General features: G+C 45.5%; 1 protein-coding gene across 1 annotated transcript; it reads left to right on the forward strand.

Moving 5' to 3' along the window:
• Positions 1-1,757: 1,757 nt before the first annotated feature.
• LOC132210832 (probable G-protein coupled receptor 139) lies at positions 1,758-19,062 on the forward strand. Its single transcript, XM_059653282.1, has 6 exons — positions 1,758-2,181; positions 3,076-3,907; positions 10,071-10,149; positions 11,715-11,836; positions 16,323-16,429; positions 18,989-19,062. Exons 1-6 carry the CDS (start codon positions 1,896-1,898, stop codon positions 19,060-19,062), a joined length of 1,500 nt encoding a protein of 499 aa, XP_059509265.1. The 5' UTR covers positions 1,758-1,895.
• Positions 19,063-19,740: the final 678 nt, after the last annotated feature.

Below are 19,740 nucleotides of genomic sequence, written 5' to 3' on the forward strand. Positions count from 1 at the left end.
AGATTGAACTATCTGGGAAGTCTGCTGGCACCATCCTGTTTTTTGGTGAAAATCAAAATTCACACGTCATCAAATTATAATTCAACAGGTTTCTGTGAAGACATAAGCTTCTTTATAAACCTGTCGCAGTATCAGCTGGTGTTGCATGACTTTTGACCCTATCCATCCTAGTTCAACACTGGCAACTCTACGTCTTGTTGAAAATGAACAGGAAAAAATTGAAATACAAGTTGAATGCCAGAAAAAGTGAAGTAGTTCTGTTTGGAAGTGAGAGCAACAGATCAGAACAACATTTTATTGGCGAAAGTCTGCAGAAAACTTCAGTACAAGGGGTTTTGGGGGGACATGTGCACAAAATGCAGAAAGCTAGCAGGTAATCATATAAGCTAACGGAATGTTGGCCATTACTTCAAGGGGGGGTTGGGGTACTAGAGGAAGGAAGTCTTTCTGCAAATGTGAAAGGAGCTGCTGAGATAAGAAGAGATAACATTTCATTGCAGGCAGATCAGAAATGTTCACAAGGATATGATCCCAGTGTGGAAGAATTGGCTGTAGGGCAAAAATTAAACAGATTACTCCTGTACTCACTGGAGTTTTGAGGAAGAGAGGCAATCACATGAAGGGTGTTGACAATATGCTGTACAGAGAATGTTTCTCCTCACAGGAGAGTCTAAGAATAAAGGGTATTGTCTCAGAATGGAGGGGCATGAATTGATGATTGAGATGAGGGGAAATTTCTTCTCTCAGAGGGCCATGAGGCTTTGCAACTCATTGTCACAGACAGCAGTGGGGGCTGCACCCTTGTGTGTATTTAAGGCAGAAATAGCTTTTAGTAAATAGGGGAATCAAGTCTTCAGAGTAAAGGCAGGAGAGTGGACGGGTATACAGTTTTGGCCCCCTTACTTAATGATGAGGGTGACTGGAATATATGGAGTCAGATGGATTCAGTAATATCCAAGAAAATTCCAAAATGTTTAAAGGGATTGACAGTAAGTGCAGGAAGGATATTTCTCTGGCCCTGTGTGTGAGTACCCGAGAAACTTCTCAGAATAAAGGACAATCCATTTAGGACTGAGATGAGGAGGAGCCTCTTCACTGAGAGGATGATGAATTATTGAAATGCTGTGCCCCAGACGACATGTGGAAGCTCTAATATCAGGGCAGGGATTAGCAGATTTCAAGTTACTAATGACATGAAGGCACATGGAAATGTCCATGAATGGCCATGATTTGGAACTGTGGAGATTGTTTGATAAGGGTGGAGGTGTGGTGGGGTGGGTTCTGTGCTGTCAGCTGAAGGAGGTTAAACAGACAAGACATCTCCTTGCTGTCTGAACAACTGCTCACCACTTTATTTTTATCAGCTCACCAAGTGTGTCATGCTTCAGTCTTCCCCTGTCACCTTTTGCCATGGCTTTCAATTTATGCACTGACCTGTAATTGCATGGTCCATTCACTCCCTCTCGTAAACAGACCTCAACATGTGTCATGCTCAGACTCTAGCTCCAAATCCCAATTTACAGCCTGGACATTCATTAATGACATCACTCTTTCCTCAGCTAACCTCTGAAATCACATGGGTAATTACATCAGTTTACTCTGGCACACAGGAGATAGGATGGAAAACATAACTGTTTGTTCAGTAACTGTCACTAATGTCAATTCCCATGGACCCTAATAGTGTTGCTGCAGGGTGTACTGCATCTACTTATAAGGGACATTGTGCTATTTGTCCTCTCATAGTGTCAGTGGGAGACACAACCGTGGTACGAACAGAGATCTGGGACACCAGATAGAGAGAGAGAGAGTGAGAGAGAGAGAGAGCGAGAGAGAGAGAGAAAGGAGGACAGATCACAGTTTACAATTGAAGAGTAATAGATTAGAATGATGCAACAATGTATTGGAATCTGGCAATGATGGATTGGAACAATACAACACTGGATTTGAATATAAGAACAAACGATTGGATTGATACAACAACAGATTGGAATAGTTTGACAATGGTTCAAAATGTGAGAACGGTTGATGGGAATGGTAAAACATTGGGAAGGGGTTTCATTGAGATGTTGAATTTTCTTTCTTCAAATTTTGATCGCAAGCCACTGAAATCCCGCATTCGATTAGTCCTTCGGATTATGCAATTCATTTATTATCCAACTCTCGCTATTGTTGCAGTGCCTGGTTAGTCTTTTGTCTTTCTCTAAATTCTGGTATTTTCGGAGCAACACTTGCTGCTCTTATTTTCTTTCCTCTGTGTTGTTCATTCTGCTGACAATTGATTCGGGCCTTACTGAGCTTGAAATTTACTCTCACAATTTTTCTGCTTCTTGCTTGCCTTGAGGCCCGGCTGTTAGGTCTGTCATACTGGCTATCTTCTTGTCTTATTGAGCACTCACTGAGGCAGTATCCATTCGTCCACTGACTTCATGTCATGCATTTGAGATATTTGATCGATTGATACAAGGATCCTTGCTTGCATTTTCAAACAGCACTGTTTGAATCAGAGATAATGGGAGCTACAGATGCTGGAGAATCTGAGATAACAAATTGTTTCAATGTAACGGAGGAAGAGGTGGTGTTTAGGGCCAGTGCAGGTGCGGAAGAGAGACTGTTTTTCTGATGAAGGTTCTGAACCCAAAACGTTATCTTTCGTGCTCCTCTAGTGCTGCTTGTCATGCTGTGTTCATGCAGCTCCTCACTTTGTTATCTAGCGTTCTATTAGTTCCATCATGTGTTTGCATGAGGCTATGATGTCTTTGAACTTACTCATTTCCAAATTTCATTGACTGCCAATTCAAATTAAGTTTCTGTGATTTCCAGTATGGGGCAAAATATATTGCAACAGTCACGAATACTTCAGATAACAGCAACTTTTATCTCATCTGAAATTTTCATTACTTGGTCAATTTGTGAAATAACAGTCATTGGATCCACCACATAAACTGAACACTGATGCAAACATGCGTGAAAGGAACAGATACAAAATACCATTTGTAAATCTCAATCAGTGCTCAATAAAACTGGTAACATAGTTCCAAGCAGAAACTATAACTTCATTGTTTGCTTCCCTCACAGCCAACGTAGTAACAATTGTGATCCTGTCCCAGGAAATGTGTGGTCTCTCCCGAAGTGTTTCTCACTACCTGGTAGCCATGGCAATAGCAGATCTTCTGGTCATTATCTTTGATCTCATATTGCGACGCATTCCATTTGTCTATTTAGAAGGGCATCATTTCTTAGAAAGTATCCCTGTGTGTAATATCCACGCTGTCCTGCTTTATGCAGCCACTGACTGTTCTGTCTGGTTCACCGTCACTTTCACCTTTGATCGATTTGTAGCAATTTGTTGCCCAAATCTGAGGAGTAAATATTGCAATGTGAAAACAGCAGCCGTGGTTCTGGCAACAGTGACTGGATTGAGCTGTTTGAAGAACATTTTCTGGTATTTTATGTTTACACATCAGTACTATGAAAGGAGCAGACCGTGGTTTTGTTGGGTGACAAGGGATGTGAAACATTCTCCAGTCTGGGGAGCAATTGAGTTCTGTCATTACGTACTAACACCAGGAGTTGCCTTTATTCTCATTCTGCTTCTCAATGTTTTAACGGTGAGACACATTGCAGTGACCAGCAGATCCCGCAGGAGACTCCACCAGCAGAGCAACAGAAAGAGTGCCAAAGACCCAGAGATGAAGAGTCGAAAGAATTCCATCATTTTATTGTTTCTTATCTCAGGGAATTTCATTCTATTGTGGTCAGTGTCAATGGTGTATTCCATCTATTGGAGAATGATATTTTTGGGATATGAGTCTGTTTATCTTCCTGTTTTTGTAATGGAACTGGGCTACATGCTCCAGATGCTGAGTTGCTGCACAAACACTGTGATTTATGTCATCACACATCCTAAGTTCAGAGAGCATTTGAAGAATATTGTGTACTATCCCTTTACTCCAATTGTGAAATGTATTAAACATTGAGACTGACTGAAGAATTACATCATTACCAATCAATTTTGCACACGTTTCTGTCTAATCCACAGTCCTGGTGCCTTATTAATAGACATCATTGAAAGAAGATGATATCTCCAGGACCTTTGCTCTGTGATTTTTCCTGCCTAATTTGACAGCCTGTGCACCTGTGCCAGGACACTGTTTATCTGCATCTCCATCCAAGTGTGGGTGTGTGGCTGTGCATGTGTTGAAGCATCAGATAGATAGATCGCGGAGCAGGTTCAGTAACAGACACACTATTCATGAGTGATCATGACATGATGAAATGAAGTCAAATTTGAGGGTGATAAACATGGTACTGATCTTGGTTTTAAAGACAAACTCCTGAAAGCACAGTTGGTAATGGAGTACATCAAAAGCAGAATATGAAATGCTGGTATGATAACTCAGCAGCTTTCGACTCTTAAGGAAGCATTTCATATTTCTCATAAAGTATATTTTTCACACACTTGAACAAGAAGTGAATACCATTTTTTACTAACTACTGATGTTGAGAATCGTATCAAGGTGAACGAAACTGGTCAATGCTGTGTAGCTGACTGGTATCAGGTTGGATTTCTTTGAACTGTCATTGGATGATTTTTTGAAACAGAGGGAGAAAGTGTAATAAAAAATGTACCCAGCAAGAAGTTCTATTTCTGCAAGGGTAGATAAAATTGTACTGGCTGTTAATGAAATATTCATCCCTGAGTGAATGGAATTCAGGAATTAACAACGATAAAGGATGTAATGGTATAGACAGTGACCAAATATTTTCTATCTCTTTCTGTAGATGGCGGCATAAAAAATGCCAAAAATCATTGGAAATCAGGGTCGAATGAACAGGGACTGAAAGCAATTCTTATAGTTTAGTGACTGGGAAATAGCAAGAACTGCTGATGCAGGAACTTAGAGATGACACTGTGTGGACCTGGAGGACCACAGCAGGTCAGGCAACATCAGAGCAGCAGAAAAGTTGACATTTTGTATCGCGGCCCTTCATCAGGACTGTGGAGTGTGAAGGAAGTTCAGAAATAAATGAGGTGCCCTGGTGTTCGGGGAAGATAGTTGAGGTGGTGAAAGGTGGATGCAGGAAGGGATTGTTGAGATTGGTCAATGGGAAGGGTAGACATGCAGGACGTTTAGGTTAATCTCTGTTGGAAACAGAATGATTGTTCGGAGCCATGAATGGAGTTGAGTGAGAAGGTGTGGGGGAGAGTGCAGCATTTCCTCCATTTACAGAGAAAGGTTTCAGGCGTAGTGGTGCTGTTGGGGAGTGTGGAGCACATGAAGGAGTCTTGGAGAGAGCAGTCTGTGCAGAAACAACTCAACTGCATCTCCTGCATTTCATACACTTCTTTCCTCAAACCCCGCCTAACCCCAACAGCAAGAAGGATAGAGACCTCCCGCTCCTCCCATACCATCCTACCAACATTTGAAACCAATGCATCCTTCATCACTTGCACCACTTGCAATCAGACCTCACCACCAAATAGATATTTCCCTCCACAACCATGTCTGCTTTTCAATAGGGACCGCTCTCTTCACTAATACTTCATCTACTCCACACTCCCCACCCGGCATCCGTAGGAACTGCCCCTCATGCCTCCACACTCACTCCCATCCAAGCCACCAGGCAATCATTCCATAGTTGCCAGGGATTCACCCAAACATCCTCCAATCTGGTCTGCTGTGTCGGTTGCTCCCAATGTGTTCTCTTCTGTGTGGAGAGACTAAGTGCAGACTCAGTCAATGATTTGCAGAGGATCTGTGCTCTGTACGCTACAATTAACACCACTTTCCTGTTGCCAGCCACTTCAACTCCACTCCCCACTCCCTTGGTGACATATCCATCCTGGGCCTCCTTCAATGTCACAATGAGGCCCCAAGAACATTGGAGGAACAATGCCTTCTATTGCAGTTGGGGATCTTGCAGTCTTATGGCCTCAACATACAATTCACTGACTTCAATTTCATCCCATTTCCCCAACTCACCCCATGTCTAGCCCACCCTCTTATTCCCATTACCTTGACATTACACAACTATCTCCCTTCTCACTTATCAGCCCCACCCTTCCCATTGGTCAATCTCTGCAAGCCAACACCTGCATTCAACAATCACCACGCTCCCTACCTTCCCCCCACCGCGAACCCTCCTTCTTTTTATTTCTGAGCTCCTTACCCCCCTCGCCAGTCCCAGTCTGAAACTTCGGCTTTCCGGCTCCTCTGATGCTCCCTGACCTGCTGTGTTCCTCCAGCTCCACTATACAATGATATCGTCATCATTCATGAAGGAAATGTATTGTATTGTAGTGTAGAACATGTACTGCAAGGGTGTTGAGGTAAAGAAGGAGATTAGCACTCAACAATGACACTCTCTCGAGCATCAAACGCAGATAAGATGATCCAAATATCTCCATTTGCTGCAGCAATTCTGTGATCCCATCAGGAAAACAAATCAGACTAAAGAATGAGTGATAATGGGAACTGCAGATGCTGGAGAATCCAAGATAACAATGTGTGGAGCTGGATGAACACAGCAGGCCCAGCAGCACCTCAGGAGCACAAAAGCTGACGTTTCAGGCTGAGACCCTTCATCAGAGAGGGGGATGGGGAGGGGGAACTGGAATAAATAGGGAGAGAGGGGGAGGCGGACCGAGATGGAGAGAAAACAAGATAGGTAGAGAGGAGAATATAGGTCAGGATGTGGGGAGGGGATAGGTCAGTCCAGGGAAGATGGACAGGTCAAGGAGCGGGATGAGGTGGTAGGTAGGAAATGGAGGTGCGGCTTGAGGTGGGAGGAAGGGATGGGTGAGACGAAGAACAGGTTAGGGAAGCAGAGACAGGCTGGCTGGTTTTGGGATGCAGTGGGGGGAGGGGACGAGCTGGGTTGGTTTTGTGATGCAGTGGGGGAAGGGGAGATTTTGAAGCTTGTGAAGTCCACGTTGATACCATTGGGCTGCAGGGTTCCCAAGCGGAATATGAGGTGCTGCTCCTGCAACCTTTGGGCGGCATCATTGTGGCACTGCAGGAGACCCATGATGGGCATGTCGTCTGAGGAATGGGAGGGGGAGTTGAAATGGTTTGCGACTGGGAGTTGTTTTTTGTTGTCAACCAAGCGGAGGTGTTCTGCAAAGTGGTCCCCAAGCCCCTGCTTGGTTTCCCCAATGTAGAAGAAGCCACACCGGGTGCAATGGATACAATACACTACATTGGCAGATGTGCAGGTGAACATCTGTTTGATATGGAAGGTCATCCTGGGGCCTTGGATGGGGGTGTGGGGGCAAGTGTAGCACTTCCTGCGGTGGCAGGGGAAGGTGCCGGGTGTGGTGGGGTTGGAGGGGAGTGTGGAGCGGACAAGGGATTCGCAGAGAGAGTGGTCTCTCCGCAAGGCAGACAAGGGTGGGGATGGAAAAATGACTTTGGTGATGGGGTCGGATTGTAGATGGCGGAAGTGTCGGAGGATGAAACGTTGTATCCGGAGGTTGGTGGGGTGGTGTGTGAGAACGAGGGGGATCCTCTGGGTGCGGTTGTGCCGGGGGCGGGGTGTGAGGGATGCATTGCGGGAAATGCAGTCAAGGGCGTTCTCGACCACTGCAGAGGGAAAGTTGCGGTCCTGGAAGAACGTGGACATCTGGGATGTGCGGGAGTGGAATGCCTTATCCTGGGAGCAGATGCAGCGGCGGCTGAGGAATTGTGAATAGAAGATGGAATTTTTGCAGGAGGGTGGGTGGGAGGAGGTGTATTCTAGACAGCTGTGGGAGTCAGTGGGCTTGAAATGGACATCAGTTTCTTACTGGTTACCTGAGATGGAGACTGAGAGGTCCAGGAAGGTGAGGGATGTGGTTGGGATGGCCCAGGTGAACTTGTGTTTGGGGTGGAAGGTGTTGGCAAAGTGGATGAACTGTTCGAGCTCCTCTGGGGAGCAAGAGGCGGCACCGATACAGTCATCAATGTAAGGGAGGAAGAGGTGGGGTTTGGGGCCTGTGTAGGTGCGGAAGAGGGACTGTTCCACGTAACCTACAAAGAGGCAGGCATAGCTTGGGCCCATGCGCGTAGCCATGGCCACCCCCTTTGTCTGCAGTAAGTGGGAGGAATCAAAAGAGAAGATGTTGAGGGTGAGGACGAGTTCGGCTAGGCAGATGAGGGTGTCGGTGGAGGGGGATTGGTCGAGTCTGCGGGACAGGAAGAAGTGGAGGGCCTTGAGGCCATCTGCATTTTGAATACAGGTGTATAGGGACTGGCCGTCCATGGTGAAAATGAGGTGTTGGGGATCAGGGAATTGGAAGTCCTGGAGGAGGTGGAGGCGTGGGTGGTGTTACAGACGTAGGTGAGGAGTTCCTGGACCAAAGGGGAGAAAATGGAGTCCAGCTAGGTGGAGATGAGTTCGGTGGGGCAGGAACAGGCTGAGACAATGGGTCGACCAGGGCAGGCAGGTTTTTGGATTTGTGGAATGTGCGAACTAAGAATAATCTGTTCCTTACACCTGACTCGTTGCATTATAGGGTGCTGAAATAAGTGATAGTTTATGAGTGCCAGACTGAATCAGTTGGGCCAGTGGGCTGAGGAATGGCAGATGGCAGATGGAGCTGAATTTAGATAAATGCAAGGTGTTGCATTTTAGTGAATCAAAACAGGGCGCGACTTACATCATCAATGGTAGGGTCCTGAGAATTGTTATAGAATGAAGAGATCAAAGGGTACAGGTTCATAGCACCTTGAAAAGATAGCCACAGTCAGAGATTTGAGGACTGCATGCACATGCTAGCGTTCATTGGTCGGAGCATTGATTATAGCATTTCGGATGTCTTGTTGTCACTGTACAATGCGTTGGTGAGGCCACATTTGGATGGCTCCATGTAGATTAGATTAGATTAGATTCTCTACAATGTGGAAACAGGCCCTTCGGCCCAACAAATCCACAATGTCCTTTGCAACATCCAAACCAGACCCATCACCCTCACTTACCTGTGAACACTACGGGAAATTTAACATGGCCAATCCACCTAGCCCACATATCTTTGGACTGTGGGAGCAAACCGGAGTACCCGGAGGAAACCCACGTAGACATGGGGAGAACGTGCGAAATCCACACAGATGGTTACCCGAGGCTGGAATTGAACCCGGGTCCCTGGCACTGTGAGACTGCAGTGCTAACGACTGAGCCACTGTGCCGCCCACATCTGGGCACTTGACTATGGAAAGAATACTGATAGAAGTTTGAGTTATAAGAAAAATTGGATTGTCTGGGATTAATTTCCCTTGAGCTGAGGACGCTTGGGGTGACTGTATAGATGACTATGAAATCTGGAGAGGCAATAGATGAAGTAGATTCGCGACAGCTTTTCACCATGTTAGGGGAGTCAAAAACTGGAGAAACATCAGTTGAAAGTCAGAGGAGTGAGATAAAAAGTGTCACGTGGTCCAGTTTTTTTTTAACACACAGAAAGTGGTGGGTTCCCGGAATGGACTGTCAGAGGTGGTGAAGGGAGAAAATAAAGATTCAGATGCTGGAAGCCAATTCTCTCGGTGTGAGACTATAAACACACAGCAGGTCAGACAGCATAAGTGGAGCAGGAAAGTCAATGTTTTGGGCCAAATTCCTGCTTCAGAACTGGGGAGAAGGGAGGAGCCAAGAAATAGAGAAAGGGAGGAGTGTGGGGCAGGGGTAGGGAAGGAGAAATGATGGTCAGTGGATTCAGGTAGGGAGTTTATTATGATTGGTCCATTGAATGGCAGGAGTGGATAGTTGATTAGGAAGATCAACAGGTTAGGTCAGGTCAGGGAGGTCAGGAGGAGGGGCAGGGCATGACATGCGACAAGGCTCGGACTGGATGGACTTTGAAAATGGTGAAGTCAATAGTGAGGCCATTAGGCTGTAAGCTCCCAAGGTGAAACATGAGGTGTTGTTCCTCCTGTTTACGTTTGGCCTCAGTCGGACAGTGGAGGAGGCCAAGGATGGGCATGTAGCCAGGGGAGCGGGAGAGGAATTAAAATGAATGGAAACTGGAAGGTCAGGTTGTTTAATGCATTCAGAATGCCAATCAGTCCATGCGTCTGTGTTTTTTCTCCCTGATATAGAGGAGACCACATCAGGAGCAATGCATACAATGGGTTTAATTTAATGGAGTACATCAGTGCAGGGGGGCTTAAAACTGTGGTATGTTACTTGTGATCTATCTGGGAAGTGGGCTCATTTCCCATTCCCGACACTGGGATTGTGAGGAGGAACTGTATCCAGTTACAGTTCTGGGGTTTTGGAACCGGTGTGGCGCTTGGGATTTCTGTGGAGCATCTGCAAAGCTGAGAGAGCCGTGGATAGTACATACAATGAAGTGGTCACAGCTCAGGCTGCGATTCCAGGACGAGAATGGGTGACCATCATGCAGAGTAAGCGGACTCAGAAGACAATGCAGGAATCCCCTGTGGCCATTCCCCTGAGAAACAGATATGACACTTTAGATACTGCTGAGGGCAATGGTCTCTCAGTGGGAAGAAGCAACAGCCAATCTGAAGACACCACCACTGGTTCTGCTGCACATGTGAACAGCAAAGCCTGAGGAAATACAATAGTTGTTCAATTGTAAGAGGAACAGGTAGGATTTCAGTGGCTGCAGACCAGACTCCAGGATGGCATGATGCCTCTCTCGCATTCTGGTCAAAGAATGTTTCACAGCATCTACATGAGGGTGAGGGTGAACAGCCAGTGGTCATGATGCTCATTGGTGCCAACGACATGCGAACACAAAATGGGAGAAAGTCCTAATAACAGACAATATGACAATAGGAAGCAAACTAATAAGTAGGACTTTAAAGGTAGACACCTCAGGATTGCCACCAGTGCAATGCGCCAGTCAGGGAGGAGATAGCAGTATGTAACAGATGAACAGCTAAAGAGACGCTCTGAGGTGGTAGTTTTCAACTCCCTCTTGGAGGGGGGACGAAGACAAACTGGATTGGTTTCACCTGGTTAGGCCCAGGGCGCTTACCCTTTGCCCCAAATATGTGAGGGGCATCATGCCATCTTGGAGTCTGATCTGTAGTCACAGATACCTGTGGGGGAATATGAGTGAGAGTGGTTGGGGAGGGTTTAATTTAACATGGCAGGGAGTGGGAAGCTGTGCAGGGAGTCAGGGGAAGTAGAGTCAAGGCAACGAGAAAAAGACAAAATGATGAATAAGAGGCATAACAGGCAGAGGGACAGAATCAAACAAGGACAGAGTAAAAAAGTAATGGGAAGTGGTCAAGGAACTTTAAAAAGATAAGCCTTCAGGCATTCAAAATGAAGTGGATGAATCAGTCACGATAACGGTGATGATATCATTGGAATTATAAAAAAACATGGCTTCAAGGGGACCAGAGGTGATAAATGACCATTCAATAGTGTTCAGTATTTGGGAAGGACAGCCAGAAGGCATTGGAGGTGAATTACTGGTTAAAGACGATACAAACACAATATTGAAGAATGTTATCAGCTGAGACAACGTACAATGCAGGTAAAATTGCAAGTTATCAAGGCGATCTTAGAGTGCAATGGGTAAAATTGAGAGATATCAAGGGGCAAAAGACATTGATACCTGGACCACCAAAGTGCAGTGGTCATTTTGAGAATGGTACTGAATCGAAAATTAGGACTGCATGCAGGAAAGGAATAGTTGTAATCATGGGTGACATTAATCTACCTGCAGTTTGGGAAAATAAAATCTATCACATTTGTGCACACAGAATGATTTTCAGGATCAACACATTGATGAAAAAATGAAGAGAAGGCACTTAGCCTGGGAGCTACGCAGTGAGAAAGGAATAATTGGTAATGCATTTCTGGGGGACTCCTTGCGGATGCGAATGTAAGGACTGAGAGTGAAGTTGTTGATTCTGAGACGAGAATCCTGAATCTTGAGAAGGGTAACTATGATGGTACATGGTGTGAGTTGGCAATGATGGATTGGTCAATGTCACAGTAAGGAATGGCAGTGGATAGGCAATGGTGAACATTTAAAGAGTGAATGGGTGATTTAAAAAATGATGTGTCCCTGTGTGGAACATGATGCAAAAAGACGGGAAAATCATGGCTTAAACGGGAAAGTAGCAACAGCATTAGATGCAAAATGGTGGCCTCCAAATTGATGAGAAAAACAATAGACCTCAGTGTTGGGAAGATTTAGAAGTCAGCAACAGTGGAGCAAAAGGGTGATTACGAAGGTAGGAAAAGAGTATGAGAGTAAGATTGCTGAGATCTTCAGTGCTGACTGTAGAATTTTCTATCAGTGTGTAAAGAGAAAAATTTTGGGGACCTCTCTTCCACATACTGAATGGACCCCCATTTGGTTTCAGCAGAAATCCATCAACAAAATCTATCTGCCGACGGAATACAGTGAGTTAAACTGGAATTTTCCAAAGAGTCTATCCATCTGAGGAGCAGCTTCCTGGAGCCCTCCAGAAGTGATTCCCCTGCCTCTGACTTAGAATCCTACTTGCAAAACAGTAAGGAAGGGAAGGTGAGGGCGATTGCAAACTGCTGTAACACCCAAATGAGCACCTTGTTAGGGCACTTTCCCCCAATCCCTGATCCCGGCCTGCCTGCAGTTTATCAGTGGATGAAGATGAACAGTTAGCATGCAAAGCGGCACCTTCTCACGCATCTGGCCGAGCAGCACCCTCTTATGGTGCTGGAGAAATTGTTGCTCTATCCCTTTGGATTGTTAACCTTCTTGCGTTTCAGTCCTTTGGTCAACACAAATTTAAAGAATGCCCCAAACATGATGAAAAATTTCAACTCAAGGAAGTAGTTCTGTCAGGTAAGAACGTGTATGAAGTGGGTAGTTATTGCAGGGGTAATGTGTGTTTGGAGCATCGTTGTGTCAGGGAAGTTGTTGTGTCAGGGGCTAGTCCTGTAGTATCATGTAGTCCATGTATCATCTCAGGGATAGTTGTGCCAGAGGGGTAGATGTAATCAGGGAGCTCAACATATCATGGACAGTCATGTAATGGGATCGATTGGTGATGTCAGGGGACAGACATGATGAAGAATAGTTGTATCAGGATGCAGACGTGTTGGGGGTCATAACGTGAGGGGGCAGTCATGTCAGCAGTGTTCGTCATGTTGTACGTGTGGTGGGGGACGGGGGTGTTAGTCCTGTTGGGGCATTGTCACTTCAGGGGGTAGTTATTCAGGGTTTGTTGTGTCGGAGTGGCATTCGTGTTGGGGGGGTATTCATGTCAGGGGCAGTTGCTTTGGGGACAGACATGTTCAGCATAGCTGTGACAGTGCAGTGCTTTTTGTGGACAGTGGTGCCAGGGGAAATTCATGCCAGAGGTGGTTATGCTAGGGCACAGTGGTGTCAAGACACAGATGTGTCAGGGGTTGGGGGGCAGACCTGTGAAGTGGGAGCTGTGTCTGGGCATAGCAGGGTTAGGGAACAATCTTGCCACAGGCCAGTTCTGTCTGGGGTTAGGGTATCAGAGGGCAGTTGTGTCAGGGTGTAGTTGTTTCGTGTTAGCTGTGATGGATTAGGCTTGTCGGGGAATGATCCTGTCAGGGGAGTTTGGTTTGGGGTGCGACATGTCATGGGTTGGAGCTGCTCCCATGCCAGGAGTGGGGCTGGGAGAGGGACTGCTCCTCGCTCTTTGCCTCCTGTTTGGAGCAGTTTTATTCCTGGAACACCAGCTACAGTTACAGCCCAAAACACCCAAATTTTATCCGTCCATTGCCCCTGTACGTGGAATTTCAACTCTACTCTCAAGATGTATTGTGTGTGTGAGTGTGTGTGTTTTCTGAAAGAACCCTGGGGGATAAAAGTGTAACACAGTGCGAAGCTGGAGAAACACAGCCAGTCAGTTCGCAGGAAAGGCAACGTTTCTGGATAAAACCATATTCAGTGTGGTCCCGACCCAAAACAGCAACTTTCCTGCTTGTCTGATGCTGCCTGATCTGCTGTATTCATCCAGCTCCACACTGTGCTGTCTCTGACTTCAACATCTGCAGTTCTGACTATCCCCGAGAAATGAATTTGTTGATTCTGACAAAAACAAAATTATTGCATCTTCATCTTCTTTGAAACTTCTGGCAAGACAGAGGGTGAAACAGCTGGGTACAGCCAGAAATTGATGCCCTCACTCGATAATGTGTGCATGTAGCTGAAACGCAGTATTGACTCATTTCACCTCCTCCCTGTTAAAACTGCAATCCTGCTCACCAACAAAATCTTCAAATTAGACTTTTGGCAAGTTATCTCCAGTCTCTTTAAATCCACGACTGTGTGAGTCTTGATCACGACAAAACTTCCATTTCACATTGTGCAAACGAATGATCATCGAACATTGCATTGTTGGAACTGAGCACTGCAGGGCGCACATTATTAACAGGGTCAGCATGGATCGGAATGAATCTCACTGTGTCTTTTCCAATTCAGGGATTCAGACAGCTGTCTCGCAAACTGCTTTGAAAATGTCATACCCTTTATGAATTGGCTCTGACGAAGGACTCAATCAAAGTCAAACAGAGATAGATGAAACAAAAACAAAAGTTGCTGGAAAAGGTCAGCAGTTCTGGCAGCATCAATGAAGAGAAAATCAGAAGGGTTTTCTGAGGAATGGTCACCAGACCCAAAATGTTTAATTTGATTTTTTCAACACAGCGTCTGGCCGGACCTACTGAGCTTTTCCAGCAACTTCCTGTTTTTCTTTTTGATTTACAGCATCCACACTTCTTTTGGTTTTTCGAGATAGATGAAACCGGCTGAGAAAAAGTGATGATAAAGGTTAGCAGGAGACCTGCACAATCAAACCAGCACAGGTGGCAGCGGGCACTGCACTTGGCAATCCCAAACATAGATGCGCCACTGGACTCATGACATTGACTCATTTCTCTCTTTCCTACTTTGAAATCAAGAGATAGCCACCACCAGAATGCTCTCTTGCCAGAATCAATTGCAACAGTGCCAACTGTAAAGAGGAGTGTGCAATCCCTGTGACATCTCTATGGAATGGGAAAGGGGTATGGAAGGCACTTCACATGTCACCCCCCCTATCCCCAGCCAACTTCAGATTCAAAAATTTACACTGAACTGGTACAAGTATGTTCCCCCATCCCTTTCCCCCGTTCTTGCCTGAGTGCCCACCTGCCGTTGAAATTCCCGCACTTCACCCAATTGTAAACTCAGGTTGCTGCAAAGTCTTCCCCAATTTTTCACATTACACCCCCAGCCCCCCCGCCAAGTGGATGACTCCTCTCTGAGTTCAGGAAAGGAGACAAAAAGAGCTTCTCTTGGCAAACTAAGGGCATTGGAGTAGTGGCTGACACTTCCTTGAGACTGCTCTGCCATCTCTGTATATTGATGGGTCAATATAATCTCTCTCTCTCTCTCTCTCTTTCTCTCGCTCTCTCTCTCTCTCTCTCACACACACACACACACACACACACACACACACACACACACACACACACACACACACACAGACTCACACACACACAGAAATCCAAGGTAAACACTTTCTGAATCAAAAACCGAAACAATAACCATTCTGATGAATGGTAACTGGACACAAAACATTGACTTTTTCTGACTGTCATGGAACACAGAACTGTCCAGCAAAGGGCAAACTGTACAGGCCCTTTGGCATTCCACATTCCAAACGTTTGGTGTAAAAATCCTGACCCTCACATTTTCTTTCAACAAACCTCCCTCTCACCTTAAATGCATGGCCGGAATTTTAGCCATTTCCATTCCGAGAAAAAGATTCTGGCTGTCATCTAACGTATCTCATTAATTTATAGGCTTGTGTCAAATCTCCCCTCAGCCTCCACTGCTCGAGAGACAATAACTGAATTTTTCTAGCCTCCCCTTATATCTCATAGTCTCTAATCCAGGCGGCATTCTGGTAAATCTCCTCTGCACTCTCTCCAAAACTTCTACATCCTTTCTGTCATGTGGTGACCTCAACTGAACAATCCTACCTACTAACCTCATCCGTCCTCCTTGACCTGTCCATCTTCCCTGGGCTGACCTATCCCCTCCCTACCACCCTACCTACACTCTCCTCTCCACCTATCTTCTTTTCTCTCCATCTTCGGTCCGCCTCCCCCTCTCTCCCTATTTATTCCAGAACCCTCACCCCATCCCCCTCTCTGATGAAGGGTCGAGGCCCGAAACATCAGCTTTTGTGCTCCTGAGATGCTGCTGGGCCTGCTGTGTTCATCCAGCCTCACATTTTATTATCTTGGATTCTCCAGCATCTGCAGTACCCATGATCACTGACACAATACATGAAGTGCTGCCCAAACAAAATCTGATAAATCTACTTGACATCCTGACTGTTGTACTCAATTCCCAGACCAAGAAAAGCAATCATTACGCACACATTCTTCATTATCCTTTTACAGCAGCTTCCTGGTGCACAAACACAGATTGCCAACTTGGCTGAGCAGCAAGGAATGCTGGGTACATTGGCCAAGTGAAACTCTGAAATCACAAAACCCACACACCAGACACAGTGCAAACACCGCAGCAAGGTAGCAGGTAGTCTGCACAGACACCCCCAACAACTTATCCACTAAACAAAAGGCAGCCCAGACAGAAAGGCACCGGGTCATGCTGCACAAAGAAACCTGAAAGCAGCATGCCATCAAAATGATTGATTTTGTTTGAGACGATGAAGGGTTCCCACCCTGATTGGTGAGAATGTGAGAAAGTTCCAGAAACACATTTAAAATGTATAACAACAGAGCTCATCTACAGACCACTCTCGTGGAATCGTTCTTGTAATCGTCTGAGGCCCACCGAGAAGACCAGAATGCAAAGAGGCAGAGACGAGCTGAGCATCAGGAGAGAGGGAGAAAGCAGCTTCACAGACCCAGAGACAGAGCCACGGAATAAGTGACTGTGTAAATTTACAAGAGACTCTGGAAGTATTGTAAACCTAAGAGATAGTATGTTTCATATTGATAATTACTGTAGTTTTGTTCCTGATAAATTGTGAATGTTTTACTTTGTTACTGACTTGTGTTCATATTGATTTACACACTTTGGTACTGTGGGACACCTGTGCAAATTCATTCATAACATTTAGTTGTAGTCGTCTGCAAAATGTTTAAGGAGGAATCAGACAACACTATCGAATTATGTGACCACTTTCAGGGACCTATAAACTTGAACCCCAATGTCATTGTGTACATCAGTACTGTTCATGACATTATCATTGACTGAAACTTTTCCTTCACAATTTAATCTCTCAAAGTACAGCACCTCACACTTAGATGGATTGAACTCCATCAGTCATTCCTCTGCCCATATCTGCAACCAACAACCTTCTACACTATCCACAATTCCATCATTCTGTCTTTTTTTTCCTTCACAGATGGTGCCAGACCTGCTGAGCTTTTCTTGCAACGTCTGTGGACAAGCCAATTCCAAATCCACGTGGCCAGGTCACTGTTAATCCTATACATCTGTATCTTCTGAGTGAGCCTACCATGAGGGACCTTGTTGAAAGCCTCACTAAAATCCATGTAGACAATTTCCACTACTTTGCCCTCATCAATCACCTTTGTCACCTCCTCAAAAAGTTCAACCAATTTAATAAGACATGACATTGAATGCAGAAAGCCGTGCTGACCATCCCTAACTGGCCATGTTCAAAATGTGTGTCAGTCCTTTCCTATGAATTATCTCCAAGAGCTTCCCAAGCACCGATGTGAGACTCACCGGTCTATATGCTCCTGGATGATACCCATTTGTCTTGAGCAGAGGGACAGCATGAGTGACTCGCTAGTCCTCTGGGAGCTCTCCTGTGGTTCGCAAGGATACAAAGTTCTTCATCCAGGCCCCGTCCACTTTTAACTCTCAACAACATGGGGGAGATTCCATCGAGTCCTGGAGACTTATTTACCCTAATTTGCTTCAAAAGACCCCAAGTTACTTCTTTCTTCATCTCGAAATGCCCGACGATATTAGCATGCTCCACACAAGATACAGTATCCTCCATATCCCTCTCTTGGGCGGATTCTGACACAAAGTACTCACTTAGGTTCTACCCCACATCCTCTATCTCCCAGCACAAGTTCCCTCCTTTATCCTTGAGTGGCCTTCCCTGATCCCAAGTTATGTTCTTTTTTAATGAATGTATAGAGTGCCTTAGAATTCTGCTTGACCTTAACTGCAAAGGTCATATCATGGCCCCTTCTGGCTCTCCCAATCCCCTGCTTGTGTTCTTCCCTGTTTTCTTCACATTCCAAATGGGTCCAATCTGAGTTTAGCTTCCGAAATGTTCCATCTGCATCTTTTTCTCCTTTTGACTAAATTCATAACTTTCCTCATTATCTAAGGGCCCCTTACCTTGCTATCATTGTCCTTCCTTCTCACTGGAACATGCCAGACCTGAACTCTTATCAGCAGAACTTTAAACATTCTCACATGTCAAATTTGGACTGTCCTGATAACAACTGCTCCCTAGCTCCTGTCTAATACTGATATGCCCTGTCCTCTCCTAATTTCGCACTTTGCCACAAGGTCCTGATTTATCCTCATTCTTAGCTGTCTTAATACTTAAGGAGTTGTGATCACTGTTTCCAATATATTTTCCCACTGAAAGGTCAGTCACCTGACTAGGCTCATCAGCCAGTATAATGCCCAGAATGGCACCTCCTTTTGTTGAACTCTTGACGTACAGTTTCAAGAAACCCTCTTGGATGCACATGACAAATGAACCCTCTCTCAAACAATTCTCTGTTGCGGCCGTACCATCATAGACCCATTAACTGAGACCCAGGGGTTCAGCCTATTACTATCATCGTGTTCATTTACCTGTCTCTGCCTGTCCTTTTTTTCTGATTTATTGCCCCTAACATGTACCTTCCCCTTAATCCCTCCATTTGCTGACGTGGGGCTCTGGTTACCAACCTCCTGCCATTCTAGTTTAAAAACACCTGAGTAGCATGAGCGAACCTCCCTGTGAGCATATTGGTTCCCCTCCAGTTTAGGTGCAACCCGTTCCCATTGTAGAGGTCAACAATGCCACAGAAGAGGTTTCAATGATCCAAGAACCTGAAACCCTGCCCCCTGCACCAGCTCAGTAACCACACATTCATGTGTCCTATCTTTCCATTCCTTGTCTCACCAGCACACAGCATTGGTAGTATCCCAGAGATTACTGTCTTTGAGTTCCTGCAATTCAGTCTACAAGAACATAAGACATAGGAGTGGAAGTAAGGCCATTCAGCCCATCAAGTCCACTCTACCATTTAATCATAGCTGATGGGCATTTCAATTCCACTTCCCTGCACACTCCACGTAGCCCTTGATTCCTTGTGAGATCAAAGAACATATCAATCTCTGCCTTGAAGACATGTAATGTCCTGGCCTCCACTGCAGTCTGTGGCAATGAATTCCACAGGCCCACCACTCTCTGGCTGAAGAAATGTCTCCTCATTTCTGTTTTAAATTTACCCCCTCTAACTCTCAGGCTGTGCCCACAGGCCCGAATCTCCCCACCTAACGGAAACAACTTCCCAGCGTCCTCCCTTTCTCAGCCATGCATTATCTTCTAATTTTCTATTAGACCTCCCCTCAACCTTCTAAACTCGAATGAATACAATCCCAGGATTCTCAGCTGTTCACCGTATGTTAAACCTTCCATTCCAGGGATCATCTGAGTAAATCTCTGCTGGGCACGCTCCAGGGCCAGTATGTCCTTCGTGAGGTGTGGGGCCCAAAAGTTTTTTTTATTTCTTTGTATTCACACTGCAGGACCTCAT

The sequence above is a fragment of the Stegostoma tigrinum genome, chromosome 21 (genome assembly GCF_030684315.1).
Source record: "Stegostoma tigrinum isolate sSteTig4 chromosome 21, sSteTig4.hap1, whole genome shotgun sequence".
Taxonomy (NCBI): domain Eukaryota; kingdom Metazoa; phylum Chordata; class Chondrichthyes; order Orectolobiformes; family Stegostomatidae; genus Stegostoma; species Stegostoma tigrinum.

Bases quoted from the DNA above. Each gene is read 5' to 3' on its own strand.
- LOC132210832 (XM_059653282.1), top strand. From the start codon at position 1,896: ATGTATTGGAATCTGGCAATGATGGATTGGAACAATACAACACTGGAT. The intron at 3,908-10,070 runs GTTCAGAGAGCA...TCCCTGATATAG, and splicing joins TATGTCATCACACATCCTAA to AGGAGACCACATCAGGAGCA. The intron at 11,837-16,322 runs GTAAGGACTGAG...CTCAATTCCCAG, and splicing joins GACTCCTTGCGGATGCGAAT to ACCAAGAAAAGCAATCATTA.